At 41.2% G+C, this 18274-nt stretch overlaps 2 protein-coding genes across 6 annotated transcripts; both read right to left on the bottom strand.

The window, feature by feature from the left end:
• Positions 1 to 2149: 2149 nt before the first annotated feature.
• On the bottom strand, positions 2150 to 18070 carry LIPT1 (lipoyltransferase 1). Of its 5 annotated transcripts, none has more exons than XM_070474818.1 (2): positions 17889 to 18070; positions 2150 to 3331 (listed from the first exon to the last, which is right to left on the bottom strand). In XM_070474818.1, exon 2 carries the CDS (start codon positions 3328 to 3330, stop codon positions 2209 to 2211), a length of 1122 nt encoding a protein of 373 aa, XP_070330919.1. In that variant the 5' UTR covers position 3331; positions 17889 to 18070; the 3' UTR covers positions 2150 to 2208. The 5 variants fall into 5 exon arrangements, with proteins under 5 accessions (XP_070330919.1, XP_020758247.2, XP_070330906.1 ...); XM_020902588.2 differs by lacking the exon at positions 17889 to 18070 and adding an exon at positions 4954 to 5062; XM_070474805.1 differs by lacking the exon at positions 17889 to 18070 and adding an exon at positions 4501 to 4947.
• On the bottom strand, positions 12221 to 12801 carry C2H2orf15 (chromosome 2 C2orf15 homolog). Its single transcript, XM_020902581.2, has one exon. The coding sequence runs from the start codon at positions 12623 to 12625 to the stop codon at positions 12221 to 12223; it is 405 nt and encodes a 134-aa protein (XP_020758240.2). The 5' UTR covers positions 12626 to 12801.
• Positions 18071 to 18274: the final 204 nt, after the last annotated feature.

Here is an 18274-nt window from a genome sequence, read left to right as displayed (position 1 = left end):
GTATTGTCTACCTGCCTGGATTGTTTTTTCATACTTTCTCATTTTGTAAGCATTTACTGGTTTGTCTACTTTCCCTATTTTAAACAACTTAAGTCTTGACCTATTAATGGGTCATAAAGTTAATTTTTAAGATGAAATAAAATTGAATATAAAATATCAGCTAAGTATGTAGTAAAGGGTAAGCTTCATATTGTGAAACAGACAACATACGTGTATACTGGTGCACCAGGTAAGATATATTTTTTACTCTTAGTTTTTAGAGTTTGAAAACCACTGCACTAAATTGTCATTTCCTGAGGTTGGTGACCATGTCTCTCTTACCAGGAACATCCAACAACTAGCAAAGTATCTGGCACAGAGTAGGCACTCAATAAACAGGAACTAGTGTAGAAATGAGGAGTATGTGAGTGAACTATAGAGACAGGAAATGGTTGGCAGGGGTGGTACTCTTTGAAGCAGTTTGGCAACCATGCAATGGAAAGAAACAGTAAACCCTTGAGCAGGAGTCTCTGAGAAAGGGGAGACATTCGCATGTCCATTCACTAAGGCTAATGATTCAGTAAAAGTTGAGATAGACTTATGTGAGATAAAGGAGATAAATAATTGATAGTACAAAGCACAAACAGGAGACTTCCTTGGTGGTCCAGTGGTTGAGAATCTGCCTTGAAATACAGGGGACAGGGGTTTAATTCCTGGTCGGGGAAGTAAGATCTCACATGCTTGGAGCAACTAAGCCCCAGGGCCACAATTAGAGAATCTGTGCACTGCAACAAAAGATCCCAGTGATGCAACTGACACCCTGTGCAGTTTAAATATTTAAAAAAACCTGGAGAAGAAAAATTCACAGTACAACCAGGGGCTCAGCTCTAAGGAAGAGGAGGTATGTGTTTCTCTGAGATTGAATGAAATGAGAAAAGTTGAAGTAGAAAACACAAGCAGCTGAAGGAACTCATTTCTGAAAGCCTCCACCTTCAAATTATAAATGAAGGTTTGTGACCAGATTAGTTAAGAGTAGAAGAATTCTCAGCTTAGGAGGAGTGGGAGCATTGAGGAGTAAGGCCTCTGGTGAATGAGAGGCAGTCAACAGGGGTGAGTTGAATCTGACACCAAAAGAACAAAAACAAGTGAAAAACTATATGAAATTGGGCGAATCTGTGTGTGAGCATGCACATATGTGAGCATGTGTGTGCATGAGCTCAGTTGTGTCCAACTTTTTGCATCCCCATGGACTGTAGCCTGCCAGGCTCCTCTGTCCATGGAATTTTCCACGCAAGAATACTGGAGCAGGTTGCCATTTCCTATTTGAGGGGATCTTCTCCACCCAGGGGTCAAACTCATGTCTCTTTCATCTCCTGCATTGCAGGCAGATTCCTTATCACTAGCACTGCCTGAGAAGACCCTAATCTGCATGATTATGTGAATTTTCTTCTGGCATCGCCCACCATCTAGTTATAGGAGTGGAAAATCAACTGTTGAAAAAAAAAAAGTGGCTATGATAAGTCAAGAGAAATGTGAGAATGCTGGTAAGAAATGGAGATGAAGCAAGAGACTGGAGAGAAGTTATTGGCTTAGAAACGTGCGGTAAGCTTGATTTAGTGGGAGAGAATGAAAGGATAAGGAAATGTAATAAAAAGGGAGAAATTTATAGTTTATGGTATCAAGAAGCCAGGGTTATTATTCCCTAGTGGTAAGAAAAAGAACTGTGAGGTCAGTGTTCAATATGGTATCCTACCCCAAGATGATAATAAAAGAAAGAGCTGAAATACAAGTGCAGTCAAGTATAGGGTTGGCCAAAAAGTTTGTTTTGGTTTTTCCATTAACATCTTATGGAAAATCCTGAATGAATGCTTTAGCCGGCCCAGTATTAAAAACAATGAAGACAGACAGGGATTTCCCTGGTGGTCCAGTGGTTAAGAATCCACCTGTCAATGCAGGGGACGCCGGTTTGATCTTGGTCCAAGAAGATTTCACATGCCCAGGGTAACTAGGCCAGTGTGCTGTAACTACTGAGCCTGTGCTCTATAGCCTTCAAGTCACAACTACTGATGCCTTCAAGGCTACAGCCTGAGCTCTGCAACAATGAGAAGCTCACGCACTGCAACTAGAGAAAGCCCATGCACAGCCAAGAATAAAATTTAAAAAGACAAGGCACTGTAAACATTTTAATTTTCTCATCAAAACTGTCAACATTAAGAAATTTACTTGGAATCACATTATTCCCTTAATTTTTTCACAAAGAATATTCCATTTACTGTGTAGTTCATCATCGCCTGGATATGTTCTATGTAATATACTTGTTAGCACTGTCGTTTCAATTGGGCAAAACTTACTACCAATAAAACTTGAATTTAACTGGTCACATATTTCCAGTGGCAACCAATGATCAGGTGCTTCAATATTACAGACTTCAATTCTCCCATTCTTGACATCGATGAATACTTTAATTTCCAAGTGTGACTGTTCATGTAACACAGTGAAGGAAGTGTCTACACTGAACTTCGGAGTTTTGCCATATATCCATTCCCAGGTCTGTAGTTCTCTGGCTTTGCTGTTTATTCCAGGAAACACTGTCTCGTCTGTTGGGTTTATTAGGTGAATGTGATTATCGATTTGATGAGAAGCAGCATACTCTGTGGCAACAGCATTTATCACTACTTCACAGGTCAGAGTGGGATCTTTTTCCATAAGGTTTCTTACTAAGGCAGGTGTGCTGGCAGTGGCATTGCTCCTGATCCCTTGGTAGGGGCTCTTCAGCAAAGATGATAAGAAGGTCCCATCAGTACTGCATAGCAAAGTGCAATGGTGATAAGCTGCATTGCGGCCAATCTTGGAAGCTGTTCCTGAGATTTTAAACTGTCCGTCAAGTAAAAGGTCAAATCTTTCAGTAGCCTGCACATCCAGGTGTGGCTGGACAGCCTTCAGGGCTCTCACAACTAATTTGAGATTCTCCATCCTATCATACTTTTTCTTGGTTGTAAAAAAAGTCAAGTTGATGTTACCCATATCATGGTAGACTGTGCCTCCTCCACTTCTCCTCCGAGCCAGTTTCACACCTTCTTCTCTCATCAGATTCAGGTTACATTCCTGCCAAGGGTTCTGATGCCGACCAATTACCACAGAGGGAGAATTCCTCCACAAGAAAAGGACCGGCTTGCCTTCTAAATTCATATGGTCATGGATCCAGTCTTCCACAGCCAGATTCTGGTAAACGTCATTGGAAATCGACTGTAAAATGAGTCCACTTTTAACTGTGTTTTTAAAGCCAGCTGCTGGGACCTTGAGATTACAAAGTAACTGGAAGCAATTCTTCATGGAGAATGGGATTAGCATGCTGTCAAAAATGGAAGACAAATTAATGATCGAGAAAAAGAAAATTAAATTCTATTTTGTTGCTATCACTTCTTGGTTATTTGATCCAAACTTATCTAAGTATCCAGTCTGATTGCTTTTCTTGCCTTTTAGCTTTACCATTAGTCTTTAATAAAACTTCAACAGAGTACTCAAAGGAAATAAATCATACAAACATCAAATTGTTTTAGCTGAAGTGGAATAAGGGCAGAGATTATTCAAATAATAAAGCTGAAAATAATTATGTAATATGCCTCAAAACCAAAAAATTATTTTGAATTCACAGGTAATACACATTGAAAAAAATGAGAAAATATAGACAGGCAAGAAAAAAAGAAGGAATCCATAATACCATCACTGGGAGGTAATTACAACTAACATGTTGGTGTATACCCATTCTGTGCATATGTAAATCCACACACACTTACCCACCAGAAGTGTAACCAAACTGTTATTTAATTCAATGTTAAACCAATTTTTACATCAGTCTTAATGTGTAATATTTCATTGTCAGATAACACCACCTTTTACTCAACCAGTCTCTTGGTTTGTAAGTTTAGGTTGTTTCTAGTTCTTCTGTGTTACCAAAAATGAACATCAGTGTAGAAAGATTTATGTCCTTATAATACTTGAAATGTAATTTATAATTGTGAGATACATGATTTACTGGCAGCCTGTTTTATTTTGTTCAATATTAAATTAGGATGGATCCTCCTGAGGTCAGGGGAGAGGTCACAGTAGCAAGGTTATACAGAAAGGTTAGGAACAATTTTATTATGTTTCAACACTTCACACATTTGTTAGCAGTGCTGATGAAAAGAGTGAAAATACTAGCTCTAATAATGAAGTATTCTGACTAGTTATGACTGTAAAGAAACCATTTAATTCCATTTCTTAGAATGGTCATAATTTTCTAGGTTAAAGCCATGGTCATAATTTTCTTCTAAGTTAAAGGCCTGGGATGGACTAGGGTACTAAAATCCATAACTAGGCCAAGTTATTTTGTAGTTACGTCCTGGACGAAAAATTTCTATGGCAGAGTCTTCATATTTTCATCACTCTTGCTATACCTTGATACTACAGAAAGCGGAACCAATTTACACTCTATCTAGAAAGGTCAGGAGAGATTTAACAGAGGAAGGGATACCTGACCTGAGTCTCGATATCTGATGCTTTTTACCACGTTGATGGGAGTAGCATATTCCAGGCAAACAGACAGTCCTCCAACAGTAAGGAGGGCCTTGGGGACTCTCTCCCCAGGGAGTTCCACTACCGGTCTTCCAGCTCCACTTACATCTATGGCTGTGCTGACACGATCCCATCTCTTAGCACTTAACTTATCCAGTCTCAGGACGGCCGTGTGCATGTCTGATTTCGGCTTTTTGGCTTTCGAAGGGCGCGCCAAGGGCTGTCACCCAACATGCCTAACTTGGGATCCTCCTGTGTTGAGGATAAACCGGTCCTAACCGTGGAGCCAGGTCCACCCAAACTCTAAGCGGACACCGGGGGGCCTGCAGAGTCCCGGGATCGGAGGTGCCCGACCGCTGCCAGTACCCGGGACCCACGCTGCCAGCCTGCACCCGCCGCGCCTCCGGCTTCACACACCTGCAGCTTCCGGTCGCGCCCACGCCGCGCGCAGGCCCGTGTGCGAGGTACGCGTGCGACCCGGAGCCCGGCCGGCTGCGCATGCGGCCGCTCTGCCAGCCGCCAAGGCCAGCGTGGGGCGGAGCACCGGAAGCGCCGGGAGGGGGCGTGGCTGAGGGTTTCCGGTGGGGGTCCTGCGGTGCCGCCTCCGTGGCGCCAAGCCCAGTCGGAAACAGGGACGCCACTCCCTTTCTAATAATAGCAGTAATAATAGTAGTATCGAAAGTCCTAGAGCCCCAGGCCAGATGCAGGTTCCCCGCGAGACAGCCCAGAGCCGGCCCGGGGGGTGGAGGGGGTGTCAGCAGGGCGCAGGTAGGCGCGCGGCCGAGTCAGGCTGGAGGGGGCCCGCCAGGTACCCAGAGTAGTCGGGTCGCATGCTCTTCACTGAACATTTATCCAAGCATTGTGCTGAGCTTTGCTCGTCTCATAGTGCCAAGGGCAGGCAAGCAACTCCAGTTGGAAGGGGACAAAACTAAAATCCGTTTTAAAAGACAAATGGCATTTAAGGGAATAAACGCTGGTATTCCCAATACAGAGATGGTAACAGGTAGGAAGGAGAGAGCCGGAAAACGAACACATCGAGGGCCATGAACGTCCCCACTCAGGGTATCCCTCAGTGCAGTTGGCAAAAACATCCTTGTGCGGCTTAGTCAGATGGGAAATTCCCCCAGCAGGCAAAGTTCTAGGTCACTATAGCTGCGTTAACAAGCTGCCTCAAACGCCAGTGGCTTAACGCAACGATTTATTATTTCTAACATTTGTATGGGCAAGGCTTGCTTGGGTGGCTTCAATGAGCAGTCAGCACAGGTTGGCTGAGCCGAGGGCTCCACACGTCTTATTCACACCCCCGGCAGCTGGTGCTTGCTGGCTGTTGGTGCATTTCCATTCAGGCTTAGCCTTCAATGTAGCACGTCGGCCACATTCTGTTGACCAAAGCACCAGCAGAGACATCCCAGAGTTAAGAGGTGGAGTAACGGGTCCGTCCTCTTGATGAGAGGAGCCCAAAGAATTTGTCGTCCTTTTTCAGTCTTGGACAGACATTGGTCTCTCCTTCGAATAGAAACCATTGAGACTTGAATTTTGGAGTGAGAAGCATGCAGAGTTCACAGTTAGGTGGTACAGATAACCCGACCAGGGCTCCATATAAAGTTACAATAAAGACACGATGGCTCCTCATTTATGTTACCCTTTTGATTGAAGTCACTCTGAGTAATTAGTCTTTCTTGGATTATGCGGGTGGGAATGATTCTGTGCAAAGTTAGTCCCGGTGGAAGTTTTCCTGCTGCTGGCAGCAGCAGCAGCAACAGTTTTCCTAGTTATCATTAAATATAGCCACACAATTGTGTTGCCCTTTTCTTATATTGATGTTGTTTAGTTGCTAAGTCATGTCCAACTCTTTGGGACCTCATAGACTATCCCACCAGGCTCCTCTGTCCCTGGGATTTCCAAGACAAGAATACTGGAGTAGGTTGCCATTTCCTTCTCCAGGGAATCTTCTCAACCCATGATCTTCTCAATTCATGTTGCTGGATCCAGTGAACTTTCAGTCCGCATTTACCCTTTCAGTTGACTGCCTCCACCTTAAAGACTGGTAGGCAGTCTTGACGTTATCCTGTCTTGGTTTTCCACCAGCCTGTCTACTCTTTGTCCCCTTTGCGAGCTGTCCCAGTACTGGCCAGGTTCTGAATGTTGTAGTTGCTTTATCTCACACTCTACTTTCACCCTAAGCAACCTCATTCATTCCCATAACTTTTAGACACCACTCTGTATACAACTTTCAAATTGGTATTTTTTCATTCCATACATGTAGAACTGCCTGCCTTGGAAATTGGTATTTCCAAAACCTGTGCTCCCCAGCTCACTTTTTCTCCTAGAGAACCTTCATGCATCTAGCCATATTTTTTTTTTAAACTAGAAACCCTTTCTTTTCCCCTCTTTCAGACCATCATGATGTCTTGCCAAACTTCATCTAAACTCTGTCCCCTAGGCCATCATCTCACTTGGACAATTGTGTCCTTGCAAAAACTATAAATGTCACCTCTTCAGAGAATCTTCCTAGTTCCCACAGTTAAAAATCAAGTTAAAAAAAATAAAAATCAAGTGTATGTTATGTCTCCTCTTCTGTCGGTTTGACCATTTAACTTTCTCTTCATGACGCATCACAATTTGTATCTTATATAATTAGTCTGATGTTCCACTGGTAGACAGTAAGAATTACAAAGGTGTTGTTATCATTTCAATCACTCATTCACGTCCAACTCTTTGCAACCCCATGGGTTGTAACCTGTCAGGCTCCTCTGTCCATGGAATTCTCCAAGCAACAATACTGGAGTAGGTTGCCTTTTCCTCCTCCAGGGGATCTTCCTGACCCAGGGATCAAACCTGCGATTCCTGCATTGGCAGGCGGATTCTATACCATCTGAGTCACCAGGGAATCCCACCAAAGAAGGCAGTTGCTGTTTTATTCACAATTCTATCCCAAGCACCAAGCACAGTGCCAGGTTAGGTGAACAAATGAATGACCTGTGTATTTTTTTGTCTTCCAAAGAATTATGTTCTATAAATGATAGAGTGTCATCTTATTGGCTTACATCCTTTTCAATGTTTTTAAAGTCTACAAAAACATGTTTAGTTTTTCTCTGATTAACAGAATATTTTTCCCCCTAAAAGATTAGTTTTCCTCTTGAGTATGCCTTTTTCCTTTATCAATATTAAGGATATTACTCAACTGGACATTAGAGATCACCATTAAATAGTGAAGTACAGGAAAATGTTCAAAACATACATAGTAGAAATATTTACAGGTCACTATCTGTCCAGACAGAAGTGGTTTTTTTTTTTTTCTTTCTGTCCAGACACAAGTGGTTTTTAATTTCAGCTAAGATTATTTGAGACAACACTGCTGTTTCAAACTACTAGATATTTCAGTAAGGTTGACAAACTATATATATATATATATATATATATATATATATATATGTAGTTTTTTAAACAACTAGATTGTTTTCTTATATTAAATATTGGAGGCATAAAATGGTAACATCTGCAAGATAAATTATTACATCTAGAAAAACTGTTTTGTGAACTCTGAAATGAATTCTGTGTGGACTAAAAAAAAACAGTTTTAAAAGGATGATGTGAAATGTGAAATGCTTCTTTAGCTACTAGTGATTTTTAACAGAACAGAACAGAAATGCAAAAATGCAGGAAGATAAAGTATTCTAAAGCAAAATCTCCAGCTGGAAATCCAACATACAAAAGCAATACACCAGAAATCATGGGAAATACGGATGAAATGGGCACTGTTTTTTGGGTTTTGATCACTTGTTAAAGAAATATGTTAGAATTAAAATGTTTTGGTGACATTTAAATACCCTTAGACAAAACTCTGATTTTTGACAAGAATAGAGTGTAATATGAAAGAAATCTTGAATTTGAATTTTGGAAAGTTTCTTCTCTCTAAAGCAACTTTTTTTGAATGTGTATCATCAAAAGATGCAATCTACATTGATTCATAAACAGTAAAAAATAAGCGATCATCTTCCTTAATTTTGTTAGGTTTTCCTAATGACGTTTGGGAACAATGGCAGCCTGCAAAGAGTCCTTCCTTCTCAGACCTTGCCCTGGGCACCTCTCCCAGGTGGCTGTTCCTCAGTTGTATCCTTTGTAAAGAGCCAGCAATCTAGACTTCAAGCTCGGGAGGCAGCATCTCAAGTGACCCTGAGAGAACTGCTGCAAGGAAGCAAAAGAGGAGCTGGATTATGTAGAAGTTTTGCAACAAAGGGCAGAACCAGATACCCCAAGTTTTTCTGTAGGTAAGGAGCAGTGGCTGCGCTTTGCTGGAGGAGTGAAGAGATACCCCACGTCCGAGGTAAGAGAAACCCAAGTAAGACAGTAGGTGTTGCGAGAGGGCATCAGAGGGCAGACACACTGAAACCATAATCACAGAAACTAGCCAATCTGATCACAGGGCCACAGCCTTGTCTAACTCAATGAAACTAAGCCATGCCATGTGGGGCCACCCAGGACGGTCGGGTCATGGTGGAGAGGCCTGACAGAATGTGGTCCACTGGAGAAGGGAATGGCAAACCACTTCAGTATTCTTGCCTTGAGAACCCCATGAACAGTATGAGAAGGCAAAAGTTAGGACACTGAAAGAGGAACTCCCCAGGTCAGTAGGTGCCCAATATGCTACTGGAGATCAGTGGAGAAATAACTCCAGAAAGAATGAAGGGATGGAGCCAAAACAAAAACAAAACCAGGCTGTGGATGTGACTGGTGATAGAAGCAAGGTCTGCTGCTGCTGTAAAGAGCAATATTGCATAGGGACCTGGAATGTTAGGTCCATGAATCAAGGCAAATTGGAAGTGGTTAAACAGGAGATGGCAAGAGTGAATGTCGACATTCTAGGAATCAGCGAACTAAAATGGACTGGAAAAGGTGAATTTAACTCAGATGACCATTATATCTACTACTGTGGGCAGGAATCCCTTAGAAGAAATGGAGTAGCCATCATAGTCAACAAAAGAGTCCAAAATGCAGTACTTGGATGCAATCTCAAAAATGACAGAATGATCTCTGTTCATTTCCAAGGCAAACCATTCAATATCACAATAATCCAAGTCTATGCCCTAAACAGTAATGCTGAAAAAGCTGAAGTTGAATGGTTCTATGAAGACCTACAAGACCTTTTAGAACTAACACCCAAAAAAGATGTCCTTTTCATTATAGGGGACTGGAATGCAAAAGTAGGAAGTCAAGCAATTTGCCTTGGAGTACAGAATGAAGCAAGGCAAAGGCTAATAGAGTTTTGTCAAGAGAACACACTGGTCATAGCAAACACCCTCTTCCAACAACACAAGAGAAGACTCTACACATGGACATCACCAGATGGTCAACGCCGTAATCAGACTGATTATATTCTTTGCAGCCAAAGATGGAGAAGCTCTATACAGTCAGCAAAAATAAGACCAGGAGCTGACTAGGGCTCAGATTATGAACTCTTTTATTGCCAAATTCAGACCTCAACTGAAGAAAGTAGGGAAAACCACTAGACCATTCAGGTATGACCTAAATCAAATCCCTTATGACTATACAGTGGAAGTGAGAAATAGATTTAAGGGATTAGATCTGATAGAGAGCCTGATGAACTATGGACAGAGGTTCGTGACATTGTACAGGAGACAGGGATCAAGACCATCCCCATGGAAAAGAAATGCAAAAAGGCAAAATGGTTGTCTGAGGAGGACTTACAAATAGCTGTGAAAAGAAGAGAAGCAAAAAGCAAAGGAGAAAAGGAAAGATATTCCCATTTGAATGCAGAGTTCCAAAGACTAGTAAGGAGAGATAAGAAAGCCTTCCTCAGTGATCAGTGCAAAGAAATAGAGGAAAACAACAGAATGGGAAAGACTAGAGATCTCTTCAAGAAACTTAGAGATATCAAGGGAACATTTCAGGCAAAGATGGGTTCGATAAAGGACAGAAATGGTATGGACCTAATAGAAGCAAAAGATATTAAGAAGAGGTGGCAAGAATACACAGAAGAACTGTACAAAAAAGATCTTCATGACGCAGATAATCACAATGGTGTGATCACTCACCTAGAGCCACACATCCTGGACTGTGAAGTCAAGTGGGCCTTAGAAAGCATCACTATGAACAAAGCTAGTGGAGGTGATGGAATTCCAGTTGAGCTATTTCAAATCTGAAAGATGATGCTGTGAATGTGCTGCACTCAATATGCCAGCAAATTTGGAAAACTCGGCAGTGGCCACAGGACTGGAAAAGGTCAGTTTTCATTCCAATCCCTAAGAAAGGCAATCCCAAAGAACGCTCAAACTATTGCTTAACTGCACGCATCTCACACGCTAGTAAAGTAATGCTCGAAATTCTCTAAGCCAGGCTTCAGCAATACATAAACCGAGAACTTCCAGATGTTCAAGCTGGTTTTAGAAAATGCCAAGGAACCAGAGATCAAATTGCCCATATCTGCTGGATCATCAAAAAAGCAAGAGAGTTCCAGAAAAACATCTATTTCTGCTTTGTTGACTACGCCAAGGCCTTCGACTGTGTGGATCACAATAAACTGTGGAAAATTCTGAAAGAGATGGGAATACCAGACCACCTGACCTGCTTCTTGAGAAACCTGTATGCAGATCAGGAAGCAACAGTTAGAACTGGACATGGAACAACAGACTGGTTCCAAATAGGAAAAAAAGTACGTCAAGGCTGTATATTGTCACCTTGCTTATTTAACTTATATGTAGAGTACATCATGAGAAACACTGGGCTGGAAGAAGCACAAGCTGGAATCAAGTTTGCTGGGAGAAATATCAATAACCTTAGATATGCAGATGACACCACCCTTATGGCAGAGATGAAGAAGAACTAAAGATCCTCTTGATGAAAGTGAAAGAGGAGAGTGAAAAGGTTGGCTTAAAGCTCAACATTCAGATAACTAAGATCATGGCATCTGGTCCCATCACCTCATGGGAAATAGATGGGGAGACAATGGAAACAGTGTCAGACTTTATTTTTGGGGGCTCCAATATCACTGCAGATGGTGACTGCAGCCATGATATTAAAAGATGCTTACTCCTTGGAAGGAAAGTTATGACCAACCTAGATAGCATATTAAAAAGCAGAGACATTACATTGCCAACAAAGGTCCATCTAGTCAAGGCTATGGTTTTTCCAGTGGTCATATACGGATGTGAGAGTTGGACTGTGAAGAAAGCTGAGCGCCAAAGAGTTGATGCTTTTGAACTATGGTGTTGGAGAAGACTCTTGACAGTCTCTTGGACTGCAGGGAGATCCAACCAGTACATCCTGAAGGAGATCAGTCCTGGGTATTCATTGGAAGGACTGATGCTGAAGCTGAAACTCCAGTACTTTGGCCACCTCATGCGAAGAGTTGACTCATTGGAAAAGACTCTGATACTGGGAGGGATTGGGGGCAGGAGGAGAAGGGGGCGACAGAGGATGAGATGGCTGGATGGCATCACCACCTCGATGGGCATGAGTTTGAGTAAACTCCAGGAGTTGGTGATGGACAGGGAGGCCTGGGGTGCTGCGATGCATGGGGTCGCAAAGAGTCGGACACGACTGAGTGACTGAACTGAACTGAACTGAGCTGAATAAGGTAAGGCTCTCATTCATCAGGCCCTCTTAGTTAAAAGCCACTTTTGGTTTCTTTAGTAATGTACAAAATAACTTCATTCAAAGTCTGTCATTTCCCATCACTTTCTTTAACACACATTACTGGACCCAAGGCTTTGTCTGAAAGATATCCTGTGCCAGTGTCTTTGCTCCTTGTAAAGACTTCTTTATTTGGATCTTCTAATCTTATTTTCTTGGTGTTTTGAAATAACTGAGTCACTGGCTCCAATTTGCTTTTCTTAGTCCTTTGCATTAAGTGATCACCCACTTTTGAATCCATACGCAAAGCAGAAACCTGAGTAGATTTACTTGGAGAAAACCCCATTGGGACAGCTGAACAAAAATAAGATTGCTGGCACCTCTTAAAGCAGTGGACACGTTTCTTCCTTGATTGCTTGAGGGAAAAACTGTAACAAGTGAATAGAATGGGAATTTGAACTAACTTCAGGCAATGTTTGTTGTAATGAAATGTCATGGTGATGATGCCAAAAAGGTAAAGTAAATTCACCTTCCATCCCTCAGTGTTTACATTTTCTTTGTGGGAAGGTTTGCAGGTTCTATATATTCTCTGAAACTTTTTTTTTTTTAAAGGAACTCACCAGATACTATGTTTTATTCCCTGGCAGAAAATAACAGAACTTCTCTACTTAGTCTTATCATTCCTATTACAAAGAACTTTTAATTTATTTTTATTGGATTAAAGAAATTATTATTGAAGGCCAGACACCCTGCTGAAAAAGAATTAAAGATGCTGAAACAATGCATCTTATGAAAATTTACAAATTTTGTGCATTAATAAAACACTTGAGAGTAAAAGGACAATCCAATGGGAGAAAATGTTTGTAAGCCATATATATGATAAAAGACTAAAACCCAGAATATTTAGAGAACTAAAACTCAGCAACAACAGAATAACCCAACTCAAAACTGAGCAAAGGACTAAAACAGACATTTCTCCAGAGAAGATAGATGAATGGCCAAATTGGCCAATGATAACATGAAAAAATGTTCACCATCACTAATAATTAGGGAAATGCAAATCACAATTACCAGTTAGATACTGCTTCATACCTATTAGGTTACTATTAAAAAAAAAAAGTGTTTTTGAGGATATGGAGAAATTTGAATCTTTATGCACTACTGGTGGGAATGTACAATGGTACAGCTGTCATGGAAAACAGTTTGACAGTTCCTCAAAAAATTAAAAACAGAATTACCATATGATCTGGAAAACCAACTTCTGAGCCTTTAAGAAATATTTGTATACACATGTTCAACGCAACATTATTCAAAATGGCTAAAAAGTGGAAGCAACTCAAGTGTCCATTGATAGATCTTGGGTAAGCAAGATATGGTGTGTGTGCATATATATATATATATATATACACACACATATATATATGATAAGATACTCAGCATTAAAAAAGGAAGAAATTCTGCAACATGCTAAAACATGATGAATCTTGAGCACATTATTCTAGGTGAAATAATTCAGTCACAAGAAGACAAATGCTGTTTGACTCCACTTATGTGAGGTATCTAGATATCAAATCAAAGAAACAGAAAGTAGAATAGTGGTTGCCATGGGGAGTTATTTAACAGGTATAGAGTTTCAATTTTACAAGATGAAAAGAGTTCTGGAGATGAATGGTGGTGATGACAGCACAGCATTATGAATGTAATTAATACACTGAAGTATACACCTAAGAATGGCCAAGATGCTACATTTTATGGTGTATTCTACCATAACACAAAAAAGTAAAGGAAAAAAGCATCCAAGAAAGATACAGTACTTTTTATTATGAATGCCCAGCTGAAGAGAGATGACCATGCAACTTTGAGGGAAGAGCCTGAAAAGGCTGTAAGAGGAGGGGGGTGGTCCACTGAGGTATTGCCTCAATAATGGAGTCAAATTAGCCCTAAATAAAGACGACTTTGGACCTAATAAAGCTTAAAAGCAAGCTTCTAAAGCAGGTCTGTCCAATAGGACTTTCTACAATGATAGAAATATCCTTTATGTATTGTCTAGTAATAGTGGCCACTAGTCACGTGTGGATGTTGGTAGGTGAGAATTCTACTACTGAACCACCAATGAAAGCTAGATGTTGGAATTTGAAATGTACAGAGCACAAATGAGGGACAAAGTTTTAAATTTTATTTCATTGTAATAACAAATTCGAAAGGCCACATGAAGTTAGTGGTTACTATTTTCAACAGGGCAATTCTAAAGGATCAAATTGTTTTCAAGTAAACTCACTGCATTTCAGAATAAAACCTACACATATCTAAAGGAAAACCAAAACCTCCAGGATCAACAATGTCAAATCTGCAACATCTGGCAGCCAAAAAAGATTTGTGTGCTCAGTTGCTAAGCTGTGTCTGATTCTTGGACTATGGACTGTAGCCTGCCAGTCTCCTCTGTTCACAGGCACAAATACTGGAGTGGGTTGCCATGCCCTCTTCTAGAGGATCTTTCTGACCCAGGGATGTAACTCTTGTCTCCTGCATCTCTTGCACAGGCAGGAAGATTCTTCACCCTGAGCCACCTGGGAAGCCCAGTAAAAACATGTTGTTGTTGTTCGGTCGCTAAGTTGTGTCTGACTCCTTGTGACCCCATGAACTTACCAGGCATGAAAAGAAGCAGATGAATGTGACTCATAGCTAGGAGGAGAAAATAGGTTGGTAGAAACAATCCACTGGGACTTCCCTGATGGCCAGCAGTAAAGAATCTGCCTGCTAATACAGAAGACATGGGTTTGATCCCTGGGAGGGGAAGATCCCCTGGAGGAGGAAATGGCCGTGGGACGCAAAGAGTAGGACACAACTTAGCGACTAAAAGGGCAACAACAAAGGTGGCATACGTAAATACTTGAACTCTTCTAATTTTTTTCCCTAGAGGAAGTACTTTCCCATCTCCTATGTTAATAATCACCTTCATGCCGCAAGCCTTCAACATCATCAGAAAGTTTTGAGGTTTGTACATTTTTCTCTATTTTTTTCAATTAATGCTAGATAGATCATTAGAACATTTTATTCAAAATAATCTTAGTATCTTAAGAGGAAATGAGAATACTTTATTTTCCCTAAAATAACATTTTAGGATGGTCTTCGAGAGCTCATGCTTCTTGTAACTTATTTTATCAGTTAGGTACAATCATATTTCACAGAAAATGTATCTCTTGGGACTTAGGACATGATTTAATTTTTTAGTTTCTAGCTATACTTACAAAGTTATTAAATCTTAATGCAACAAAATGAGAAAATGTACCGGCATAGTAATGACAAAAAATCAGAGATGGGAAAAACATATGTCTGTCAATAATACACTGTAGGGAAAAAATGAGTACTCATCTGGCAAAATCAAGAATAGTTTGTCTCTTCAAATGTGAGATTACATTTGAAATAGACAGGCGAATACTATATCAGGATCATCCGAGATCAGCTACAAAAACCTAGTTTATCTATTTCATCTGTGGAAAAGACAGGGAGATAAAGTCACTATTTGAGTATTCAGAAGCCCTTGGGTTATTTAAGAAACGTGGAATATGTTAAACATTAAGAAATGCTACAAAGAAACCTTGAGAAAGAAGAATGGAACTGGAGGAATCAACCTGCCTGACTTCTGACTATACTACAAAGCCATAGTCATCAAGATAGTATGGTACTGGCACAAAGACAGAAATATAGATCAATGGAACAGAATAGAAAGTCCAGAGATATATCCATGAACCTATGGTCACCTTATCTTCGACAAAGGAGGCAAGGATATACAATGGAAAAAAGACAGCCTCTTTAACAAGTGGTGCTGGGAAAACTGGTCAACCACCTGTAAAAGAATGAAACTAGAACACTTTCTAACACCATACACAAAAATAAACTCAAAATGGATTAAAGATCTAAATGTAAGACCAGAAACTATCAAACTCCTAGAGGAGAACATAGGCAAAACACTCTCCGACATAAATCACAGCAGGATCCTCTATGACCCACATCCCAGAATTTTAGAAACAAAAGCAAAAATAAACAAATGGGACCTAATGAAACTTAAAAGCTTTTGCACAACAAAGGAAACTATAAGCAAGGTGAAAAGACAGCCCTCAGAATGGGAGAAAATAATAGCAAATGAAGCAACAGACAAAGGATTAATCTCAAAAATATACAAGCAACTCCTCCAGCTCAACTCCAGAAAAATAAATGACCTAATCAAAAAATGGGCCAAAGAACTAAACAGACATTTCTCCAAGGAAGACATACAGATGGCACAAAAACACATGAAAAGATGCTCAACATCACTCATTATCAGAGAAATGCAAATCAAAACCACAATGAGGTACCATCTCACGCCGGTCAGAATGGCTGCTATCCAAAAGTCTACAAGCAATAAATGCTGGAGAGGGTGTGGAGAAAAGGGAACCCTCTTACACTGTTGGTGGGAATGCAAATTAGTACAGCCACTATGGAAAACAGTGTGGAGATTTCTTAAAAAGCTGGAAATAGAACTGCCATATGACCCAGCAACTCCACTTCTGGGCATACACACCGAGGAAACCAGATCTGAAAGAGACACGTGCACCCCAATGTTCATCGCAGCACTGGTTATAACAGCCAGGACATGGAAGCAACCTAGATGCCCATCAGCAGACAAACGGATGAGGAAGCTGTGGTACATATACACCATGGAATATTACTCAGCCATTAAAAATAATTCATTTGAATCAGTTCTAATGAGATGGGTGAAACTGGAGCCCATTATACAGAGTGAAGTAAGCCAAAAAGATAAAGACCATTACAGTATACTAACACATATATATGGAATTTAGAAAGATGGTAACGATATCCCTATATGCAAAACATAAAAAGAGACTCAGATGTATAGAACAGACTTGTGGACTCTGTGGGAGAAGGCGAGGGTGGGATGTTTCAAGAGAACAGCATCGAAACATGTATATTATCTAGGGTGAAACAGATCACCAGCCCAAGTTGGATGCATGAGACAAGTGCTCGGGCCTGGTGCACTGGGAAGACCCAGAGGGATCGGGTGGAGAGGGAGGTGGGAGGGGGGACCAGGATGGGGAATACATGTAAATCCATGGCTAATTCATTTCAATGTATGACAAAAACCACTGCAATGTTGTGAAGTAATTAGCCTCCAACTAATAAAAATGGAAAAAAAAAAAAAAGAAGAAATACTACAAAGACAAAACAGTTCTTTTCCAGTTGGCAGAATAATGCAATTTTCATTCTTTTTCACTAAAAAACTCCTTTCTTCACTTTTAGCTAATATGGTCAACATTAACATACTTGGATGGCCAAAAATAATATTATACCTGGTTAAGTTAAATGAGTGTTCCAAGACTGAAGGCTCCTAATAGAGAGAAGACAAGTTTAAACTGTATTAAACAGGAAAAGAATCGATACAATATTAAATATCAAGTGAGACACTCTACCCTTTCGGTTTTTGTTTGTTAACCGTGATTAGTTTTTGGGGGGGACTTGGAGAAGGCCTCAGGGAGGCCTGGCGTGCTGCGATTCATGGGGTCGCAAAGAGTCGGACACGACTGAGCGACTGAACTGAACTGAACTGGACTGAACTGGAGAAGGCCTGGCTTGTGGAGAAGGTATACAGGTCAGGAATCTGCACTGTCACTGTCCTCTCCCTATCATTCCCAGATTCAACCCAGACTGGATGGTACAGGGCGGTCGGGGTTCCCCAGACTGTGCAGGCTGCGGGCGCTCACCCCAACAGGCCGGCTCTCTCGCGCGGGGCTGCAACAACAGAACCCCACCAAAGGAGGCTCCCCGAACAGCGGCCCCTGACCGTGGCTGGAGAGCGCACCACCTTCCCAGCGCCCAAAAGCAACTCCGCGGAGTAACGAATTCACTGATCCGTCCAGAATGGTGACCGATCCCTGGGAAAAATGGCACACAAAAAAGGCAGTAAAGCAGCAGGTACCCCAGAGCTAAGGGAAGACAGCCAGAGGGCAAAAAAAAAAAAAAAAAAAAAAAAAAGAGCTCTACGCATGCGCACTCTACCCAGTTAGGGTGGCCACCCGCAGGAAGTAGGGGAAAAGTCTTGGCAAAGTGGGTGGAGGCTGGTTACTAGGAGACGGGACGCTCTGGAGGG

This window comes from Odocoileus virginianus, chromosome 2, assembly GCF_023699985.2.
Source record: "Odocoileus virginianus isolate 20LAN1187 ecotype Illinois chromosome 2, Ovbor_1.2, whole genome shotgun sequence".
NCBI lineage: Eukaryota > Metazoa > Chordata > Mammalia > Artiodactyla > Cervidae > Odocoileus > Odocoileus virginianus.
This window is presented reverse-complemented; position numbering and strand designations above follow the sequence as displayed.